Source organism: Telmatherina bonti (assembly GCF_933228915.1).
Source record: "Telmatherina bonti genome assembly, chromosome: 15".
NCBI classification, from domain to species: Eukaryota; Metazoa; Chordata; class Actinopteri; order Atheriniformes; family Telmatherinidae; genus Telmatherina; species Telmatherina bonti.
This window is the reverse complement of record NC_136613.1, coordinates 7379493-7399957: the sequence shown is the minus strand read 5'-3', so window position 1 is coordinate 7399957 and position 20465 is coordinate 7379493. Positions and strand designations below refer to the sequence as shown.

Sequence of the window (20465 nt, the reverse complement as noted above, 5' to 3'; positions counted from 1 at the left end):
AAGGAAAAGAGTTTCACTTTAGAGCGATTTCTTTTTAATTAATTCATAACCGACTAATTCGAGTAATGAATGACAGCTCAATTATAAAGCCTCATGCATGGCAGCCCGACCAGCATTCATCAGATCGACTCTAAAAGAAACGTGTTGCTGCATCCGGCAGGATGTGGTATTTGCTGATATCAGCCGAAAAGGTCACAACTTGCTCCCGCTGTTGCAGGTTTTAACATTGATTGACAAATGGCGGGGATCTGCCTTCATTGTGAACATCTTTCCGACCTATCTGCCTGTCATCCCTCCATTCAATCTCTCAATCCTTTCATCTATTCATTCAGGCTTGGCAGCGGCTCAGAGAGCTTCTTAAGGCTGAATCCGACTGGAGACGTTCGCATCATACACAAAACCTTTCTGCGTGATAACAGCCTCATTCAATTTACTCAAAATGTATCGCCAAGTGCACTTAGCTGTATTAACTGTCTCACCAACAGAAATGGCATCACAGCTGCACAATGCCGGCTCAATATGCAGAATAAAGAAGGAATATTCCACATTAGCAGGCAGGCATTTCTCTGGCTGCAGCTCCTGGAGGTGATTTATGTGCATGGAGGGGCTGTTGGCGCTAAGTTGGTATTACTGCAAAGATGTAATGAGGTAGCAAACATCCCCCCCCCCGCCACACACACACACACACACACACACACAAATCCACTGCTGTGGATGCTGGGGAACACTTTGTGTTGCTTTGCCTCGTATGTGGTGACATTTAATTGAGCCACATGTGCCGCTGCGAGCCTCAGCGCTAACATTAAGCGAATTCTCCGAGGACAAGCGTGAGGGTTAGCTCTACGATACGATGCTAATGCAGCTAAAGCCGAGATAAACAGTTTCCCGGGGGGGGGGGGGGGGGGGGGGGGGGGGGATTGTAGCCCGCCGCTTTTTAATGTCATGTGGTGAGCTTCCTGCTTGTGGCCGTCACTGTAACTCCTGCTGGAGTGATACATTATCAAACGAGAAGCAAATTACCAAAGCATCCTCCCTGAGACCCAGAGCGCCGCAGGCCAGTCGTTTTCATTGCTTTTAAATTGCCTTTTTGTGTATGCGTTTGTTGGAGCGATCAAAACCAGAAGGAACCTATTGATCATGGAGCTGAAGTTTAATCAACAGAGAACTGATGACAAAACGTAACTTTTAAAGAAGGAAAAAGGATGAAACTGAAGGGATTATTACACCATGCGACGCTGCTACACCAAGCTGTCCATCAGCGGCAGTTTGTTTCTTCTGTAATCTGATGGAAACAACTAGTTGCTAAATTAAAAGGTGAAAGCGAATGAAAGGTCGCAACTCAAACACACCAAAGAATATCACAAATGTTTTACGTTGTGGGAATGATTTGTAGTGCTACGGCTGTACTTCAAGTATAATTTACAGACTTATCTCTAAAATCTTCATAATGCCCTCTTGCTTGTGTTGCATACATTTCTACCTCCCAAACAATAATCTTTTGGCTCGTATGCCAAGCGGATTTACGTTGCAGTAACATCTTCATCAACCAGCTTTAAGCTGTGAAATCAGGCCAGCAACATACCTTTGGTGCATTTTATTTGATCCAGTGATAACATCTTTAGGCTATTTCTTATTTCTTTATCAGTTCATCTTAACTTCTCTGTTCATTCTGAATACTTTAGTGATTAAAGATGTGGTAGAAGATGTCAGATGAGGAATTTCTCACCGTTTCTGCCCACTGAAATGTATTCAAAACATCTCAAATTAAAGTAAATAATGCACAAACTACATGCAAAATTGTTCCACATTACGATACGTGGGTTTGTTTTATCAGAAGTGTTTGTGCTGCAACACCCGCCGTGTTTTTAGGATCATTTTCTCTCTTTTCCTTCCAACATCATCATGAGCTGCTGCAAACCGACAAAGCTGGAAGCAGCAGCTCTATTATTGGAACAGCTCATCTGGAGCCCTGCGCGGATCTAATGTTCAGCAGGAAAACAATCTTTTTTATTCATTAAAAAAAGAATACACTGAAAGGTGTTTATTGCACACGCTGCGTCGGGGTTAGCACCAGCTGTGACGTCATGCTGTGACATTAAACGAAAGCAACAGCATGTTCTCGGCTCCTTTGGTGCCCGCTAGTTGTGTATTAATAAAGACGTCAGGGTGGGGAGCGAAGCTCGAAGATACTTCATTTTTCAGTGCTTCTTCATGTGAAATCTGCACACACACATCATCTCCTCTCGCTTGTTTTAACAGAAGTTTTAGCAAAGACAGATACATGAAAACATACAAGCATTTCATTACTGTTACATCCTGCTTATGTGCTTCAGATAAAGTCCTGACATTTCTTCTCTTGTCTTCAGCTTGTCCAGTTTCTGCACACCAAGCTGAGTTTTCATCCAGCAGCTTGTGAGGAACATTCCTCTGAAAATGTCCAGGCAGAAGAGCTGGACATAAAGAGTGAAACAGCAGCCAAAAGTAAACTTCAAAAACCCTGCAGAACCATCTATCAGGACCACTTAAAAAAGCCTGGAAGAAATAAGGGCTGGCTCAACACTTTTGCATCACACTGTAGCCTCCCCGCTGGGAGCTCATGTCAGGATTTAGCATAAGTTCCATTTAGCACAGAAGCACGAAGACGTTTGGAATTAGGTTTTAGTGGATTGTTTAAAGGAAAAACAAGAGTCAGCAAGATGGTTAGAAGTGGAAGGAACTAAAAGACAGTAGAAAAACAGATTGAGGAGGTGATGAGCAGATGTAAACTCTACAGTGATCCTGTTACTCCTGCAGGGCCCGAGAGCCCGACTAACGCAGCCGTAGGTGTGTGTTGTGTGAGACCGCATCAGCGTTACGACAGAAAACAGAGAGAATAAAGCCGATACAGGAGGAAGATGAAGGATGAAAAAGGTATTAAAGGGTGGAGAGATGTGGAGAAAGACGGTGGGAATGATGAGAGAGAAGGAAGAGGAGGTGAAGGGAGGTGGAGGGAGGTGAGTCGGCGATGGCACATGATGAATTTTGTTCGTTTTCCGTCCGGCTTTCTGTCTCTTCCCCTCAGAGAGCTGACCTATTCATCAGACAGACCTCCGGACAGACTGAAGAGCAATAAGCTGGTGTGTGTGTGTGTGTGTGTGTGTGTTTGCATAAGACCTCTGCTGACCAATCCATTGCCAAGACATGAACCATTTGACCTACTTCCTGTGGTGTGTGTGTGTGTGTGTGTGTGTGTGTGTGTGTGTCTTGCTGGTGTTGCCGCTATCCACTGAAGTGAAACTGCTCTGATTTCCACCGACATCAAAACGAGGAAAATAAAAACAAATCAACGGTGAGAAGAGCCGGCTGGCGTCTGGAGAGAAGCGTAGTTTGATGGATTCAGAGCCGGGGGGGGGGGGGCGCTGACTGGACTGAAATGACTGGGGTGAAAGCCGAGCGTTCAGCAACGGGACGAGTGCATGAATGCACCCAGATGAAAGATTTCCAGCACTTCTGAGACAAAGTTTTCAAGGTTTCAAGGGTTGTTAGGTGGTTCTTTTGGGGATAAAGGAGAGTAAAAATGGTTTCTGCACTTCAGCTTAGATCAGAAAAATCCTCTAAATCCCTAAAAACGGATGAAACGGGGAACATGCTCCAACTTTCTGCACTTGTTACATAACTTTTGCATCTTTACTTTGAGCCAAGTTGACATTTAAAGTCATCAGGTTTGCTTGATGATCAGACAGACGTTATCTTTTAAGAGATGCGTTTATGTTTCTCTTCTGAATGCCGATGCTCCGACAACAAAAGCAGCGTTACTGGTCATGCTTTGGGCGACGTCTCTGCATCAGATGCAGCTCATCGCGTTGAGCTCTCAGCTGGAGCTTTCAGGATGACGAATACGTCGCACAAACAGAACAGCGTTGATGCTTTGCTTCATTTTGATTAGCTGGTCATCATTTCTCCTCATTTTTTCCAGTTTGAAAGCAAACTTCAGCTCCAGGTCAGTTTGTAGAACAAACACATCAATCGAGAAGAATCTCCAGGCAGTCAGAGGCGAAGAGTTGACTCTTTTCCACTTCCATTAGTTCTTATCTTGATATTCTTGGTATATGACTTTGAGTTTGGGGTAAAAAAAGAACAAGAACCCAGCCAGAGAGGTCAGCACAAAGATGCCTTAAAGCAGGAACTTTCCAGAATAATTATGTTGGAAAAATATCTGCAAATCAAAGCAGGAGATGCAAACCAAGTTACACAACATTCGGACTTCACAACTTCTTTCTTGTTCTCGAGGCTGCGAGAACAAAATGACGTCATTTAACGTGACTGAGGACATGTGCAGCTTGTTCTCGATGCATCAGACACGTGGCACGCACAGCCCGCCCCTTAAACCCACGGATAAAGTTTATTGTTAAATTAGGGTACATTTACATCAGGACAGTCCGCTAGACTTGGTCCGATTGGGGACTTGGATCAGTTGTAGGGAGGTGTATCCATGCGGACAGAGATCGTGTTCACGCTGCACTTTAGTCAACTAGAATAATAGCTAAAGTTAGAATAATATTAGACTGATATATCCCCATTCCCACCAGAGGAGGCACTGCACTAGTATTTAGCAGAAGAGAGGACAAGACCCGCGTGAAGAAGAAAACTGTTTCCTCCACCTGCGAGTTAAACATGGAGACGAAACTATCGTTCTGGGTTTTTATTGTGTTTTATGCAAGTATACTGCAGAAATACACTGCAACAATGGACACAGTATGAATAACAGACGAGGCAGAGGACCCTTAAGGCCATCGCTATGGATTTACCCACAATGCAATGCTACGCCATATGCAAGAAGTGACTTTTTGTAGTCTGCTTCCTGTATTTGGTCCGCTTTTGTAGGCAGACCGAGTTCACTTCTCTGGTCCGAATCAAAATTTGTTTGGTGCATTCACATTTCCCCAAAGTCGGATTCCCCAGACTCGGATTCCAATCAAAAGGCTGATGTGAATGTGCCCTTGGAGCAGGGGTCGGCAACCCAAAATGCTGCAAATATGTGTAGTGGATGAACTGACTTAACTGTGGCAGCACATGGATGTATGATGGTGGAGACTAAGGCTGCAACGGTTTGTCGACAATGAAAATTCATCGACGTAAAATTTCATAGTCGACGTGTCGTGTTACAAACGTTTGTAACGGCTTTGCTAATAAAACGCTGCTCCAGGCAACTTAACGCCATTTACCAACCACGGCTTTTCAGACAGTATAAGAGCTCTAAACACCAAGCAAATGAGGCAAAGCACCACATGAAGCGCAGTGGGTAGTATTGTCATTTTGTGCGGCATCTTTGTTTAAACAACGAAGAAGAAACTGACGGCGGCGCAACCTGTTTCCAAAGTTTGGGGATATTTCACACTAAAAGTGTCAAACAGGTGAAATGTGTCGTCTGCTACGCAGAGTTGGCGTAACCACGGCAGCACGACAGTCATGCATGAGCATCTGGAAGGAAAGCACCCCGGAGTCATGGTTTCCAGCGTCCCGGATGGCAAAGTTAGCATTAGCGAGTAGCGATGTGCTGTCGTTACCTCTGCCAAAGAGCTTCTGTTTTTACCGCCGTTTATCTGTTTGTGTTCAAGATAACTCAGAAAGTTATGGATAGATTTTCATGAAATCTTCAGAAGTTTTTGGAAATGTGAAAAGGAAGATGTGACTTAATTTTGGTGGTGATCCGGATCACAGTTTAGATTCAGGAATGTTTTAAAGGATTCTGGCCCTTGTTTACCTACAAAACAGGCTTTTTCAAGATGTAAACAATCATTTCAATGCAATTCTACAAAAATAAAATGTTAAAATATTTTATTTATTTTGTTTTCCTTTGAGGCAAATTCTGTACAGCTTGGATATGACACTATAGCCAAGTTTGAATGTTTCAAAATAAATTAGTAGTAAGCTGTTAAGCTTAAATTTAATATCCAACTGGTTCAGGAGTCGTTCTTTTAACTTACTAAAGGACATTACGTTGTGACTGACTGGGAATCAGGGGGACATTCCTATAATGCAGATGAAGAGAGTGGGGTAAAACATACTGGAGGCTGTAAAAAGAGCTGCGTCAACTGCAAGCACAGATGGTGGGCGAGACAGAAATAATCGTGACTTATCGAAACAATTATTTACAGATTAGTCGACTATTAAAAATAATCGTTAGTTGCAGCCCTAGCAGAGACATAGGACAACATCTGAAACTGACAACCACGTTTACATACGTAATGAGCAGAAACAGACCTTTATTTACTACTTGTACTTATAATGCTTTTCAAGTCATGCCAACCACTCAAAGCGCTTTACACTTCATGTCAGTCACCTGTTCACACTGATACCCTGATAGGCACATCGGGAGGCAATGCAGGGTTCATAGTCTTATCCAGGGACACAGTCAGGTGATAGACGACTGCTCTTCCTCCTGAGATACAGCCTCCCAGCCAAAAGCCAACTCAGGCATGTAAAAGTTTTAGTATAATGACCCTTACTGCTTTCTGTACAACCTCTTATTTCTTGTTAGATCACAAAGGCAGACAAAGCCACTCCGGCTCAAATTAAGCAGCGTTTTCTGGTTCACTCAGACCTCCCACCATGAAGAAACAGGACCTACAGATTTCCGTGGACATTCAAAGTCTCGCTCTGCAGAGTGAGGACCGTCTCTGTTTTTTTGTGGGGGGAACACTGCCGGTTTTGACTGCTGAATGGAGGCTTCAGGAAACTGAAGAGATGCTCTTACGTGTCCGTCCTGCTGGATTATGAAGCAGCGATCAGTGAGGGAGAGTTAGAGAAGGTAAAGAGGACCGATGTGGCAGCTAAAGCCCCTCTGAGGAACTTTATCTTCAGTTCGCAGCATGTCAGCATGGTCTCTCAGCAAGATGTCTCCGATTCTCCACCTCTTAATGTCAGTATCAGGCACACATAAATGCCCTAAACCTGGAAATGTCATGCATGCATAATATGCACATGTAAGGTTCAATGCAAGCAGCTTCTATGTACAAATTATCTTGAGAGGTTTGGCAGGTTTTTCCATTTTGGTTTAATTTTCTTTGCTGTTGTTTCCCACAAAATCAAAAGATCCAATCACGCTAACCCAGTTTTCAGATGTTAGGTGGTAGTAGTTTGGCCAAGTCTGAGCTAAAAGAAGGGTTTTTATCTGTTCTTATCAATCGCTGAATTAATACAAAACTCTTTATGTGACTTTAATTCTTTTAAGGCAAAAAAGGACATTTCTCCGTGGGAGTCAAGGGTATTTCTGTTGTTTTATTCTGTTGTAACTGGAAATAAAAAAAATCGGATTTGAGACAAAGTGTTAAAATGAAAATAAATTTAAAAAAGACTTTTTTCCCTTTTACAACAGCTCCTGAGGGAATGATCTGGTTTCTGGCTGCTAAACTCTCCACTATGTCCACCAGCTGCTCTCTGATTGTGTCAGAGTTGTCTGCTGCTGAGCCAGAAGTATTCAGCTGTTTTTTTTCCTGCTTGAAAGGAAGAAACACGATGTAAAATAAAGAGGTTTCAGTGGCGACAGGAAACAATGAGCTGAGACTGAGGATGGAGTGAAATAAACCAGAAAACAGATAGAGCCGCACCTTCATCACTCTGATGGAGAAAATGATGAGGATAACAGTATCAAAACTGCTGAATTTTAAAGAAATCTACTGAAGCACTGATACTGAGGATAATTATTCATGGCATTTTAATTTACAGCAATAAATGTAATAAACCAATAATGTAATGTATTCTGGTTTATTACTTTATTGGCTGGTCATTACATTTCCAGCATGTAAAAATACTTTGACAAGTGCAAATAATAATACATAAATAGGACCATTTCTTGATTTGTTTTTCCTTGTTTTTGGCAGTTTTAGTACAGTTAAATAAAATAAGCAAATCAGATGCAGAGTCCTTCCAATCATCAAATATTAGAACTTTATTTTGTCTGATTGGACGTTTTTTTTAACTCTATTTTTAAAAACGTAATATATCAGTGAAAGAGCCTTATTCTGGGAATGAATACGTTTGGTCACATCAATGAAGTGAATCAACCAAAAACTACTTTATCCTGTTTATTTCTGAAAATCCGGTCAGTTTTCCAGCCTTACCCTTAAGAGGACGGCTGCAGGATGACCCATTCTGAATATGGATATAGATCGGGTCAGTACAGGTGATCCTCGGGTTTACGCGGTTCTCCACTTAGCTCGTTTTGACTTGACGACACTCATTAAATATTGGATATGTATGTAAAAAAAAAGTGTGGTCGTCCTGAGTCGGCCACTTTGTCTCGTGTCGCGCCACAGTTTGGATGGTCTGTGTTTGTGCCTTCAGCATCAGCGTCTCCAGAAGATCCTGTATAATAAGTGTATTTAGATAGTTTAGTGATTTAGGCGGTAATAAAGGGTAAAAATCTGACTTGCACAGAATTTCGGATTAATCCACGGAATAGGAACAGAACTCGTTCGTAAACTAACGACCGCCTGTATCGGCTATTAATAAGCAAAAGAACAAAAGTAGATTTGTTTAACCCTACAAATAAGATAAAAACATAAAAGAGAATCTACTGTGAAGAGGATGTGGTAGATAAATCACTTAGTAGAAAGTATCACGATTCAGGAAGAACGCTGGTTATGTGTAAGCTGATATCATCATTTAGTGGTGACACGTGGTCGCTGCATGAGGAAAATATCACCCTATCTGTGTGCAACATTTCTACATGTGGTTCTGGAAGAAAACAAGACAGTGTGGGTGTGTTGCGTGCAGGTCACATGACCTCCATTCTTTGCCTGGATTCCACCAAGTCATCTACCGAGCAAACACACGTCAGTTATAAAATCAATAAAATCAGATAATTCCTTCACACACCGATTTACATATCAAATTAAATAATATTCTGAATAAATATTCTGTGAAAAATCCAAAATTTGCACAGTTTTTTTTCCTCCTACTAGGCCTACATCGTAGTAACCAGCCAATAACATTATCAGCGTTTTACCTTGTTGACATTATTACAATGAAAACCATCAAGTTACTGGCTGTTTGGTTGCTACGGATGCCTGTTAAAGGAGCAGTCCACTGCTTACTGTGTTCATGTGCAAGAATAAAAAAAAAAAGGCTAAATAAAATTTATTTAAAAAAAATAATAATTTTATTTTCAATTGTAAAATTGTAATTATTATTCTATTATAAATAATAATTATTTTGTTATGAATAATAATTATTAAAAAAAAAAAAAAAATTAAAACAAGCTGATACTGATGATAAACCTCTGCTAATAAATCTCATTTAGCCTGCCGATTTACTGGACATATGCTGTAAAAACAGTGACCTAAATGCATTTATTGCTTTTAAATGTGTTTCGCATGAGTTGAGGTCAACCTTCTTAACAGACTGGACACGTCGCCTTGCTCCACCTGCATTCCTCCCAGCCTCTCTTCACAGTTTCTGCCTTATCACTCCTGACTCCTCCTGTTAGATATCTGTAAATTAATCTCTCCCGCATCACTCCTTTTGCCTTCTTCTGATAAGACATCAGCGTGTTTTGTCTGGACGACACTCAGCAGCCTTCAGCATCAGCAATCCACTACACCTGCGTAGAAAGGTCTGGAAAAGACCAGACTGGTTAAATGAACGGTGGTTCCAGTCAAAACACGCTCAGATTTAAAGGCTCTTCCTTCTGGAACTTTCTTGCTCTATCATTAAAGCTATCCTAGGTAACGTTGCTCAGAGACATGTTCCTCTGGGTGAAGCGGTTCTTCATCCTGATAGTAATCTATACATTCTGTCATCATGAACAAGAAACATAGTTAGACCCTCAGTTTACTGTAAATCTGTAAAAACTCTGACCAATCCAAACATTCGGACTAAATTGAAGTTGTTAATTTCTTATATTTCGTAGTTTCTTCTCCCGGCTCCCCTCCTCCCCCTCCAGCAGCGCATACCTGATAGCCACACCCTGCATATTAACAGCGTGTTGGGATGAAAATACAAAGTAGTGAAGAAGAAACTCGGAAGGTAAACAAGGCTGAGAAAATGCAGGAAGGATTTCCTGACCTGGCTTGGTTTGTTTCCCAAAGCAGCAGAGACAGAGAAAATTGTCACTGGGCATAAAAAAAAGCCTTGGAGCAAAACCAGAGGGGGAGGAGCCAAGACAGGGCGCCACTTTCACATCTGGCTAGCTCCCCAACATTACCTACCACAGCTTTAATGAGTGTATCTATAATTGGCTGTTTTAAAAAAAACTTCTAATAATTTTATTTATTGTATTTTCCGGACTATAAGTCGCTCCGGAGGAAAAAGTCGCACTAGGCCAAATATACATAATTAGGCAGGAAAAAACACAAGTCGAACTGGAGTATAAGTTGCATTTTTTGCGGGTAATTTATTTTGACCAAAAACAGACATTAAATAATCTTAGAAGGCAAGTTATAACATTAATGAAGGAATAGAGAACAGGCTGAATAGATGTAAATTATGCACCTAGCATTTAACTATGAAGCTTATTCAGCTACACAAAAACATAAACATGAACAGAAAAGGTGTCCAGTGTTTATGTAACAAACAGTTGCAACTATAGCCTAAAGAACAAAACAAGTGTACTTTTACTGTAATTAATAACACGTAGTCTCACTCCACATCACTAAATCCTAGAATTCTCCGTCCTCTGTGTCACTTTTGAATAACTCTGCCAACTCCGCATTGAGACGTAACTCCACCATTGACAAGCCTCTCTCCGCAGCACGTCGTTGAAGCACCCACTGGCGAACTCGTTCCTCTAACTGTGGCCATCGAGCTTTGAGCCCGCAATTAGCTTTGTTGTTTTCTTCATCACAGTAAAAGAAGCCTCCGCTTTACGCCAGTATCTAACAAGTTTCTCTCTTACTCCAAACTAAGCTGATAAATTCTTAATTGTTTAGAAGTAGGAGATATCGGTGCGTAAGTCTAGAGTGCCCTCTTGTAGCTGTCTGTGAAATTATATATATATTTTCATGTATAAGTCACTCCGGAGTAAAAGTCGCAGAAACAGCTAACCTATAACCAAAAGTGTGACTTTTAGTCCGGAAAATACGAAAAACATTTATAAACTGAGAGTGTTTGTGATATGAAGTAAACAAAAACATTGGTTTGTTTGTGGTAATTTGGCTTTCTAACACCAGTTTCCTCTTTTCACTCTCTCCTGCATGGTATGTTAAACCATTGTTATAAATGTATCTGTTGTTGCGTAAATAAAGAAAAAACATCAGCTGAATTACTTCAATAGTATTTGTATATTTCATAAAGATAAAAACAGCTACAGAGTGTTGCGTACCGCCAACGTTTCAGTGGTAAATTTCAATTTTAGACAAAACTACAAAGCTCTCTTCCTTACTGGAAAGTTACTGTAAACATATTTTAATATTCCAGCTGCTTTTTGTAAGTCGATCTGCATGGAAGTGATTTAATAAACTCGGCATGTGATGATTTCATACTGATTACTGACTCCTGAATTAAAATATTATCATATTACAATTTCAGAAAACACAACATCAATATGACATCACATTGTGATCAAACTTGGGATTGACACCTCAGTATGCAGGTATGTATTTGTGTACGTGTGGAATCCATCCAGTAGATCATTGCTGTCAAATGCTCAATTAAAACATCAGTAAAATCAACGATAAATTGATCCCTTATAAATCCAATTTAAATTAAATTTAAATTAAATATGTTATATTAAATATTAAATATTAAATTTAAATATGTTTAAATCTCTTATAGTTGTTGAAAAAAGGTAAATTGTAAATTTTTACCAGGAATAAATTCATTTTCTACAGAGAGGAATGGGCAAGGAAAAGAGGTTGTTTTTGTTTCTTCTTCAGACAACAGAAGGGGACTCCTTACCTTCTGTGCTGAGTCCAGGACTGGACGTGAACTGGGCCACGTCCACGATTTTGACAGCAAACTGCTGCCCTGTCTCTCTGTTGATGCATCTCCTCACCACGCTGAAAGGACCCCTGACAAAAACAAGAGGGCAAAGATGTTTGTTTTATATAAAAGCATCGAAAGGCTTCAGTAGAAACCATCAAAAAAGCAGGAAGACCTGAAATTACATGTGTCAGACAGGAAACAGAGATAACCAGTTTTTTCCTTATACTTTATTTCAATTTCTGAAATTATTTCCTGTTTTCTGAGAGTACATTAAGGAACTGTGGCCGTTTAAAGACTTGCTATCATTTGCTGCAGATTGAAGTGGGAAATGACTTAAACAAGGACATTAAAATACGATAAAATGTTTTTTTTTCCTTATTTATAAATGTCGCAAAATATTTTTAAAAAAGGGTATAAATGTGTAACATTCACTGCCTGTTCAAAATACCAGTGAAAAGGGTTTAAAAAATGAAAATAAGTCCAATGCAGCATTGAATTTCCTCCAAACTGAGGTAGATCAATTCAAAATTCCTCGTTCCCTCCTTTTATTACTTTACACATAAAAAACGATAAAATGCTGAGCAAGCAGGTTTTGGAAATAGAAAAGCAGAGATGCTGAGTGCAGTTCACGCTTGTTCCCGACCCAACAGGAGCATTAGCCTGGTAAGCCAGACTCTCTCGCGGTACCAGCGTAGAGTTTGGGGACTCGCTCACATCAACGGATTTCCAGGTCGGGACAAACAAGCGTGGAGTAAACCAATCAGAAAAATGGTGGATCTGACATCAGGAAAGCGTCAGCCGACCATGTACGGAAGTGTTCAGTAGAGCGAACACAACAGAAGAAAATAGGCATGACATGCAGAACAGAAGACATAAATGACCTGTGTTGTTTTTTCTGTAAAAACCTGCGGCTACATGGCGTGATTGGCAACTCGCTGTTGATTTTTTAATTTAATAAAAAAAAAAACAAAAAAAAAAACAAAAAAAAAACTCCCGCTACGTCTATGTGCATTCTTGAATGTTTTAAAGAATACGTGGTGACGCACGGCAAGAGGCAAGAGTCTCCTCAGATCAACCAATCAGAGAGGCCGGTTTGTTTCAGACCGATGTGAGTCTCCATGAAGGGGAGGAACTCCAGACTGAGTCACTCTGTATGGAATACATAGAGCACTCCGGTCTGGCGTCCCAAGTTACAGGAGCATGGGCTGCAGCTGATCAACACATGCAGAGAAACCAGGGCTGCATCCAGTCCAAGCGGCAACCTCCAGCGGCTAACTGTGAAGCCTATGTAGAAGTGCTAAGAATTGCAGTTCCCCCTTCATCCACTAAGGGCTCCAAAACAGAGCGAACCCCCATTGACTCCCATGTTAAAAAGACCAACTGCTGGCCCTGGGTGGTGCTGGATCGGCTGCATGTGTGGAGTGGTGGGGGGTAGTTGTGGGGCCCTGATCGGGGCCCTCCTATCCCCTGCTCCCCTGGGGGTATCTCACAGGGGACACGTTGGGAAAGAAAGGTGAGGGCGTGCATGAGCCAATGGATGAAGTGGTGACTGAATGTTAGGGTAGAGGGGGGGTGGGGGGATCAGGGTGAAAGAATTTAGGAAAGTGGATGGCCGCTGGGATAGGAGGAAGGGGGGGTGTATGCAGATGGGTGGGGGTGCGTATGTGGGGTTATGTTGGTGGTAAAGGGAAGTGATGGGGTGGGTGTACAATGAGGACTGTGAATGTGGATAGAGGGGTGTAGGGAGGTGTGTGTGTGTAGAGTGGGGTATGCGTGTATGGAAGAATGGGTGATTATAGAGGGAGCAGGGATGTGTGTGTGAGGGGGTGTGTGTGTATAAAGAACGGGGGTAGGAGAGTGTGAGTTTGAGCGTGTGTAAGAGAATGGGTGTATAGGGTGTGTTTAAGGAGGAAGTGTGGATGCGTGTGGGTGTGGGTGGGGGTAGGTGGGTGGGTGCATGTGTGTGTGTGTGTGTGTGTGTGTGTGTGTGTGTGTGTGCGCGTGTGTGTGTGTGTGTGCACATGTGTGTGCGTGTGTGCGTATGTGTGTGTGTGTTTGTGTGCGTGGGTGCGTGGAGGGTCTTGGTGCTCGGGGAGCGCTGCTGGTGCACTGGGGTGCGGCCTGGCTGCCGCTCGGTGGCGGTCTGGGGATCCCGGCCCTCCGTCGGTGGGGGCTGGGCCCTCTGCCTGCGGGGGTGGGGGGTTGCTTCTGGGCTCTTGGGGCCGTGGGGCCCGCGCTCTGTCTGCCCTGGGTGGCCAGTGCCCGGCGGGGCCGGTCCTCGCTGGTCCGGGCCTGCTGGGGCCTGTTCCCCCTGACTGCGGGGGACTCTGGCTGGGACCCCCCTCTGCCTCCTCCTGGGTCGGTGCATGGCTGGCTCCGGGGTGGGGCGGTTGGGGTCTGCGCCTGGGGATGGCTGCCGATGGCCCTGGTCTCGGGGGTACTCCTGGCGTGCCTCTTGCCTTTGTGTGGGAAGGGTCACACTGGCATGATCACCTTTTCCGGAACACGTTCCACTCTGCATGTTCTGCATGTGACACAGTCACCGAGTCGTCACGCAGTTTTATTCACTAACAGCAGCTAGTTTTCTCATTTCTGTTTGTTTCTCATTTATATTTAACTTTTTAGATTCATAGTTTAGTTACTATGATCTAAAGTTGGCTTGTATGTGTATGTATATGTGTTAATACTGGCAAGTGCGTATATGTTTGTACGTATGTATGTGTGTGTATGTGTGTGCATAGAGGTGTGTGTGTATGTGTGTGCATAGAGGTGTGTGTGTATATGTATGTATGTGTATATGTATATGTGTACATATGTATATATATGTGTATATATATATATTTTATGTGTGTATACGTGTGTGTATATGTATGTGTATGTATGCGTGTGTATGTGTGTGTATACGTATGTGTGTGTATGTATGTGTGTATATGTATACATCTGTAGGTTGTTTTCTTTCTTTTTGTTTTTGGGTTATTTTTTAGTTGTTTTTTTTCTCTCCCTTTATCTCCCTTTATCTCTTTCCCTTTTATTATGAGGTGTTTCTTCTCCTTTCTCTTTCTGTCTTTTGTCTGTCCTCTCTGGTCCAGCAGTACAAACTCTACAATTCAAACAACAATACAAAATAAACATAGAAATAAAATAAAAAATCAGAAAGTCAAGGGGATCATTATATCTATAAAGCTTCCCTTGGCAGAGAAAATTTGCTCAGCAGAACACAGCATCCAGACCATCATTCTGCTTGCCTAAATGCTGGACAAGACAAAAAAAAAAAGAAAAAAAAAAAAAAAAAAAAAAGACCAACTTCACAGCAGAAATAAACATGTTTACAGCAGAAATGAACATGTTTACAGCCTGGTTCAAAAATCCATTTTCAGTTTAATAGGTCAGGTTTACCTTCATGACAACTGTGGGGGGAGTGAATTTAATCTCTAAATTTGGTATATTTAGGGGCGTGTCCTTTTGATTGACAGGTACCTGATCTCCCGCTTCAAGTCAGAAGAACGTAGAACAACCGCGGTTTTTAGCTGGTTAACAACATGACTTAGCTTTAGCCTGCTTACCTACGTTAGCTGGTTAGCTCCTGTTATCTCCAGGTTAGCTTGGTTAGCTCTTAGCTACAGAAAGCTTGGAGTTCGCTCGATGTCAATCATCCACCATGACGCTCACAGCCCCCCTCTCAGCTCCACCTCTTTGCCCATATTTGTATTTTCCGGGCGAGATTATGCGCATGATGCTGCCAAGATGGCGATGGTAGGAACCGCCCACCAAGCTTCAATTCAGCTCTTCAGAAACCTACGGGTGACGTCACAGAGGCTCCGCCCATCTTTTTATATACAGTCTATGATCCAGTCTCACTGCTGACTTTGGACACTTCTCATAATGAACCAACCCCTCTGCAGAGTGAGAGCATCATCCCATTAAGTCAAAGGGATAAGCTCAAGTATGTTCACGGCTGTGCGTTATAATTAACAAGTCAGCAGGTCAGGGTCAAAGTACAGAAATACATCTCCTACATAAAGCTTCGGCTGCAGCTGAATCCACAACACCAAGGGTAAAAAACGCAAAATGACCCCTGTACACACTCTGGATTAATGTGTGTCGGTACATGTGTACCAGAAAGAGTGTGAGTGTGCATTAAGTGATAAATGAAGCACTTGATTGTGTATAAAAATAGACATGCAGGCTAAGTGTAGCAGCAACGTGCACATAATCCCATCCATCTTCGTCCTATAGCTGCTTATTCCAGGAGTTTATCCAACCATCCACTGACAGAAACAACACGAACAGGAAAGCACGAAAAACACAATTAATGGCAAGAGAAGCATTTTTACTTCCTGATGTCCTGCAGGCCGGCCATTTTCATCATTATGGAAATCTGTCATGGAGGATGAAAATAATGTTTGTGTTTCTCGGGTTTTAGCAGCATGGCTAGCAGCGGTCTGAAAACAACTATAAAACAAGCAACATTGAAGCGCCAACACATCCAAGAGCAGCCCGAAGCTCTGATTGGTCCACATTTTCAGGATACAATCGTCAAAGGGAAGCAAATACCTAAAACAGGGGTGTCCAACTCTGGTCCTGGATGGCCACAGTCCTGCAGGTTTTCCATGTATCCCTGCTCCAACACATCTGACTCAAATAAATCAGTCATTGTGCAGAACTGTTGGATCCATTTATTGGAAGTCAGAGGATACATGGGAAAACCTGCAGGACCCACTTCGGACACTACTGATTGATAAATAAAGGGAACATGACGTCTGGGTTTATGCTGGTTTTTACACATCATTGATGAGATGATGCTTCGGATCAGGCTTAATGCTTTGGATGGCACGGTGGTGTGGTGGTAAACACTGCAGCCTCACAGCCATAAGGTAGCTGGTTCGAGTTTGCACGTATTTGTGGGCTCCCTTCAGTTCTCCAGATTCCTTCTACCCACAATACATACATGTTAGGTCAATTTCTATGTTTAATTGATCACTTCTCACGTGTAGGCCGCTTTGTATAAAAGCATCTGCCAAACGACTGCAGAATTTAGATAAATTGGAAGGATTTGCATCTCATGACTTTCAATATAGTGATAAAGCATAATCACAAGTTTGCAACCTTCAATGACAACATTGTTTACTAGTTTAGTCATGTAATTTTAGCCAAACAAAGTCAAAACATTCCATTCAACTACGGTTAATGAAAGAAATGACAGTGTTGTTGTCACAATAAAAGGCCCTTCGAAATACGTTTCATCTCCACGTTTTATTACACAATCTTATAGTTTTCCAGAGGAATGTGTCTAATCATGTGGTGGGAATATAAAGTTTAGGTCTATTGGACAGCTGTTTGACAAGGGGTTGGAGAAAGAGGCCTTGTATTCGAGCCGTCTGCTCAACAAGCCATGACTATCCAGCGACTATCCATACTTTATCTAGAACAAATAACAAAAATAAACATTGTTCTCTTCCAGATCTTCTTCTGTACAGCCTCCTGCTGAACAAAACGTGTGAAAAACTGAGGTTGAGCAACTTTACGTGAAAACAACTAGACGGAATTTTAGGTATTTCTTTTCTTAGAACGGGTCTTGGTCTAAGATTCCATGATTCCACCATTTTCAGTATAAATGCTTGGGGTTCGAAAAAATCAAATATCGGAATTCTTTTGCTTTACAATTTTTAATTCAATTTCCTGTAAAAAAAACAAAAACAAAAACAAAAACTTTTTTTTCCAAATAAAAATAAAATTTATACATGTCATTTTTAGTATTTTTATTGTTCTTTTTACTTGTATTATTGGGCATTGTAGCAGCAGGATGATTGTCTGATTACTGTGTTTTTTCCTCATTTAAATTAAGAAATTAAGAAAATTGATGAGCAAAACACATTTTTTAAGTCTCTTCAAAAACAGCAATATCAAAGAATTGCGAGAATTTCAATTTAAATCGAATCGGCACCCAAAAAATTGGAATCAAAGTGTATCGTTACAAAATTAAAATAATTATAGGCAGATAGAAAAAAAATTTAGACATTTCCTTCCTTGTAACAGTACACTGATTTGAGGTACCAGCTTGCAGAGACGATTGTTTACGATTATTTTTTGTGTTTTGTTTGCTAAAAAAATATGTAGCTTTCTACATTGCGAATATGTAAAGATTGTATATATTGTAAAGCTTGAAATATGAATAAAACTTTGTTTAAAAAAAAAAAAAAAAAAAAAAATCAAATCGGCACCCAAAAAAATTGGAATCAAAGCGTATCGTTACAACCTGAATATTTGCATATAACTCCACAGTAAATGGTGAGAAAGTCCAGAAGTTCCCAAAAGGTTTTCCAAGATATCAAAGATAGTTGTGGATCCCGGCTCCATTTTGGATACTAGCATTCTGAACAGGAACAACTTTTTGTCAGTGCAACAAACACCACAATGCTATGACACTGTGGATTCATTATCATGGATCTGGAATCTGATAGCGGATCCATTTTTTAAAAAATGAAGTAAAACAGGCTGGAAATCACTGTGTGGGTGGAAATCGGCTGCTTGGTGTCAGTCTGCGCTGTGCAAGTGCTTTTGTAGTTTTTTAAAATAGGTGAGTTTTTTTAGGTAAGGATTTTTTGCTTCACAATTTTAAAATCGATTCTAAAATAAAAATGAAAAAAATGTTCAAAACGATAAAAGTAATCCATTTAAATTCTTTTGTCATTTTTATTGTTTTTAATTGATCTTTTTACTTGTCTTCATGGGCATTCTAGCATGATTTTTTTCCTAATTAAAATCAAGAAAAATGACGAGCAAAAAACAAAGTTTTATACATTTTGTTTTGTTTTTAATCTACAAAAATCGGTAATATTGAAGAATTGTGAGAATCGCAATTAAAATCAAATCGACACCCAAAAATATCGGAATCGAATCGAACAAAAGCATATCGTCACAGCCCTACTGGAAAGGACAACATGGATAACATGAAACACAATGGAACCAAAGTATCGGTTTTATTGCCCTTTTCAGCTTTAATGAACTTATCCAGCCAAACCAACGCATCCAGAAGTAAAAAACAATGCTAACTTTACGCTCAGATGTGGAATAAAAAGAGAATTTCACCAAATAAGTGGCAGCTTTGACAGCTCAGGGTCTATTAAGTTCGTCAGTCCTACAGAAGACTGTTTCTCCACCTGTTGAAGACCTCAGAGCTCCATTTTTGCTGCATTCATATACAGAAGTTCCTAATTCAGTCTGTAATTTACAAATGCCCCTTATAACTTCCTTTTTTGGAGACGCCCACCTGGTGATTACCCAACACTGGACTCATGTAGTCTTTCCCTGCACACATTGAAAGAGAACACATTGCCATCATGTCTCAATTCCCCAACAATCCCATCATAAATGACCGATGAAGCCATTTTCACGGCGGGAAACGGGTCTTTTCGCCAACGTCCTGTGGGTGGGCTGGGAAACGCAGCAGTTAGCCGGCTTCACCGGAGACGGAGACACAATAACTCTCAAGCAAACACATTCAATTCTACCTGCAACCTTCTGTGAACTACAGGTCCCACAGCAAATTATACTCAGCACAGCCTTCACGGTGGTGTGAAAGCCCCCACAACACACACACACTTTCACAGCTAAGCAGATCGCCGTGTCTGGCTGCAGCAGGCCACATCCTAACCAGCAGTGCTGCTGAAAGTGTGTGTGCAGCGGCGGGTAATGAGTGCGAGTCTATGTACACAAACACAACCCGGTTGAACAGATGGTGATCAAGCTAAAGCCGCTTACAGCCAAAAGCGTAAGGTAGGACTTCACACAGTCCAAACTCACACTTTCATTCCCGTACGCACCGACGCATCAACATGTGGCCTTTTGACCCCAGACGATGTGGATAATACTGTCTCATCATCCATCATTTTCATCTCCGCTCTTTCACACCTCTATCTTCCAGCATTTCAGCGTCATAATGACGAATTATTCACACAAAGTCATGAAAAATGCTTTTATGGTTCTTCCTGCTGCATTTGACATCACCGTGACACGTGCACAAAAAAGCACTCTCTGACTTCAGGAGGCTGCAGAAAGGTTCAGATATCTCCATTTCACCATCCGGTGTTGACTTTACAGCCTGTTTCTGAATGTGGGTGAGAAATTCCACACGGACTCCCAACAACCATTCACTTCTCCAGAGACGACTCCAGGGACTCATCATTAAACTGGTGGCATTAAACTTTACATCTTGATGTTTAGTGTCAACGTTGTTCCTGCAAAGAAAGGAGCAGCAGAAGGAAGAAAAGCTTTGCTTGGTTTTCCGGCAGCTTCATGGAGGGAATCAGCCTCTTCCAGTGGAAGATCACCAGATAGAAATGCAAGATGTCAGCACTCAGAGTCACATGAGAAATCTTTGTAACTTAAAGTGCTTTTTCATCAGGACAGTCGAAGACTCGGTCCGATTGGGAACTCGGCTCAGTTGTAGGAGGGTGTATCCATGCCAATTGAGATCATGTTCATGCTACACTTTGATCAAACCAGCCAAACCAGTAGAATAATATGTCCCCATTCCCACCAGAGGAGGCGCTGCACTAGTA

General features: G+C 41.6%; 1 protein-coding gene across 1 annotated transcript in view; it reads right to left on the bottom strand.

Annotated features, from left to right (window-relative positions):
* The window catches only part of caska (calcium/calmodulin-dependent serine protein kinase a), a gene marked incomplete at its 5' end in the record, with an annotated part of 120562 nt that overhangs the window by 91460 nt on the left and 8637 nt on the right, over nt 1–20465 (bottom strand). The window contains one exon of the mRNA XM_079254304.1: nt 11878–11990. Within this exon, the coding sequence (XP_079110430.1) occupies nt 11878–11990 (113 nt within the window). The remainder of the gene's footprint in view (nt 1–11877; nt 11991–20465) is intronic.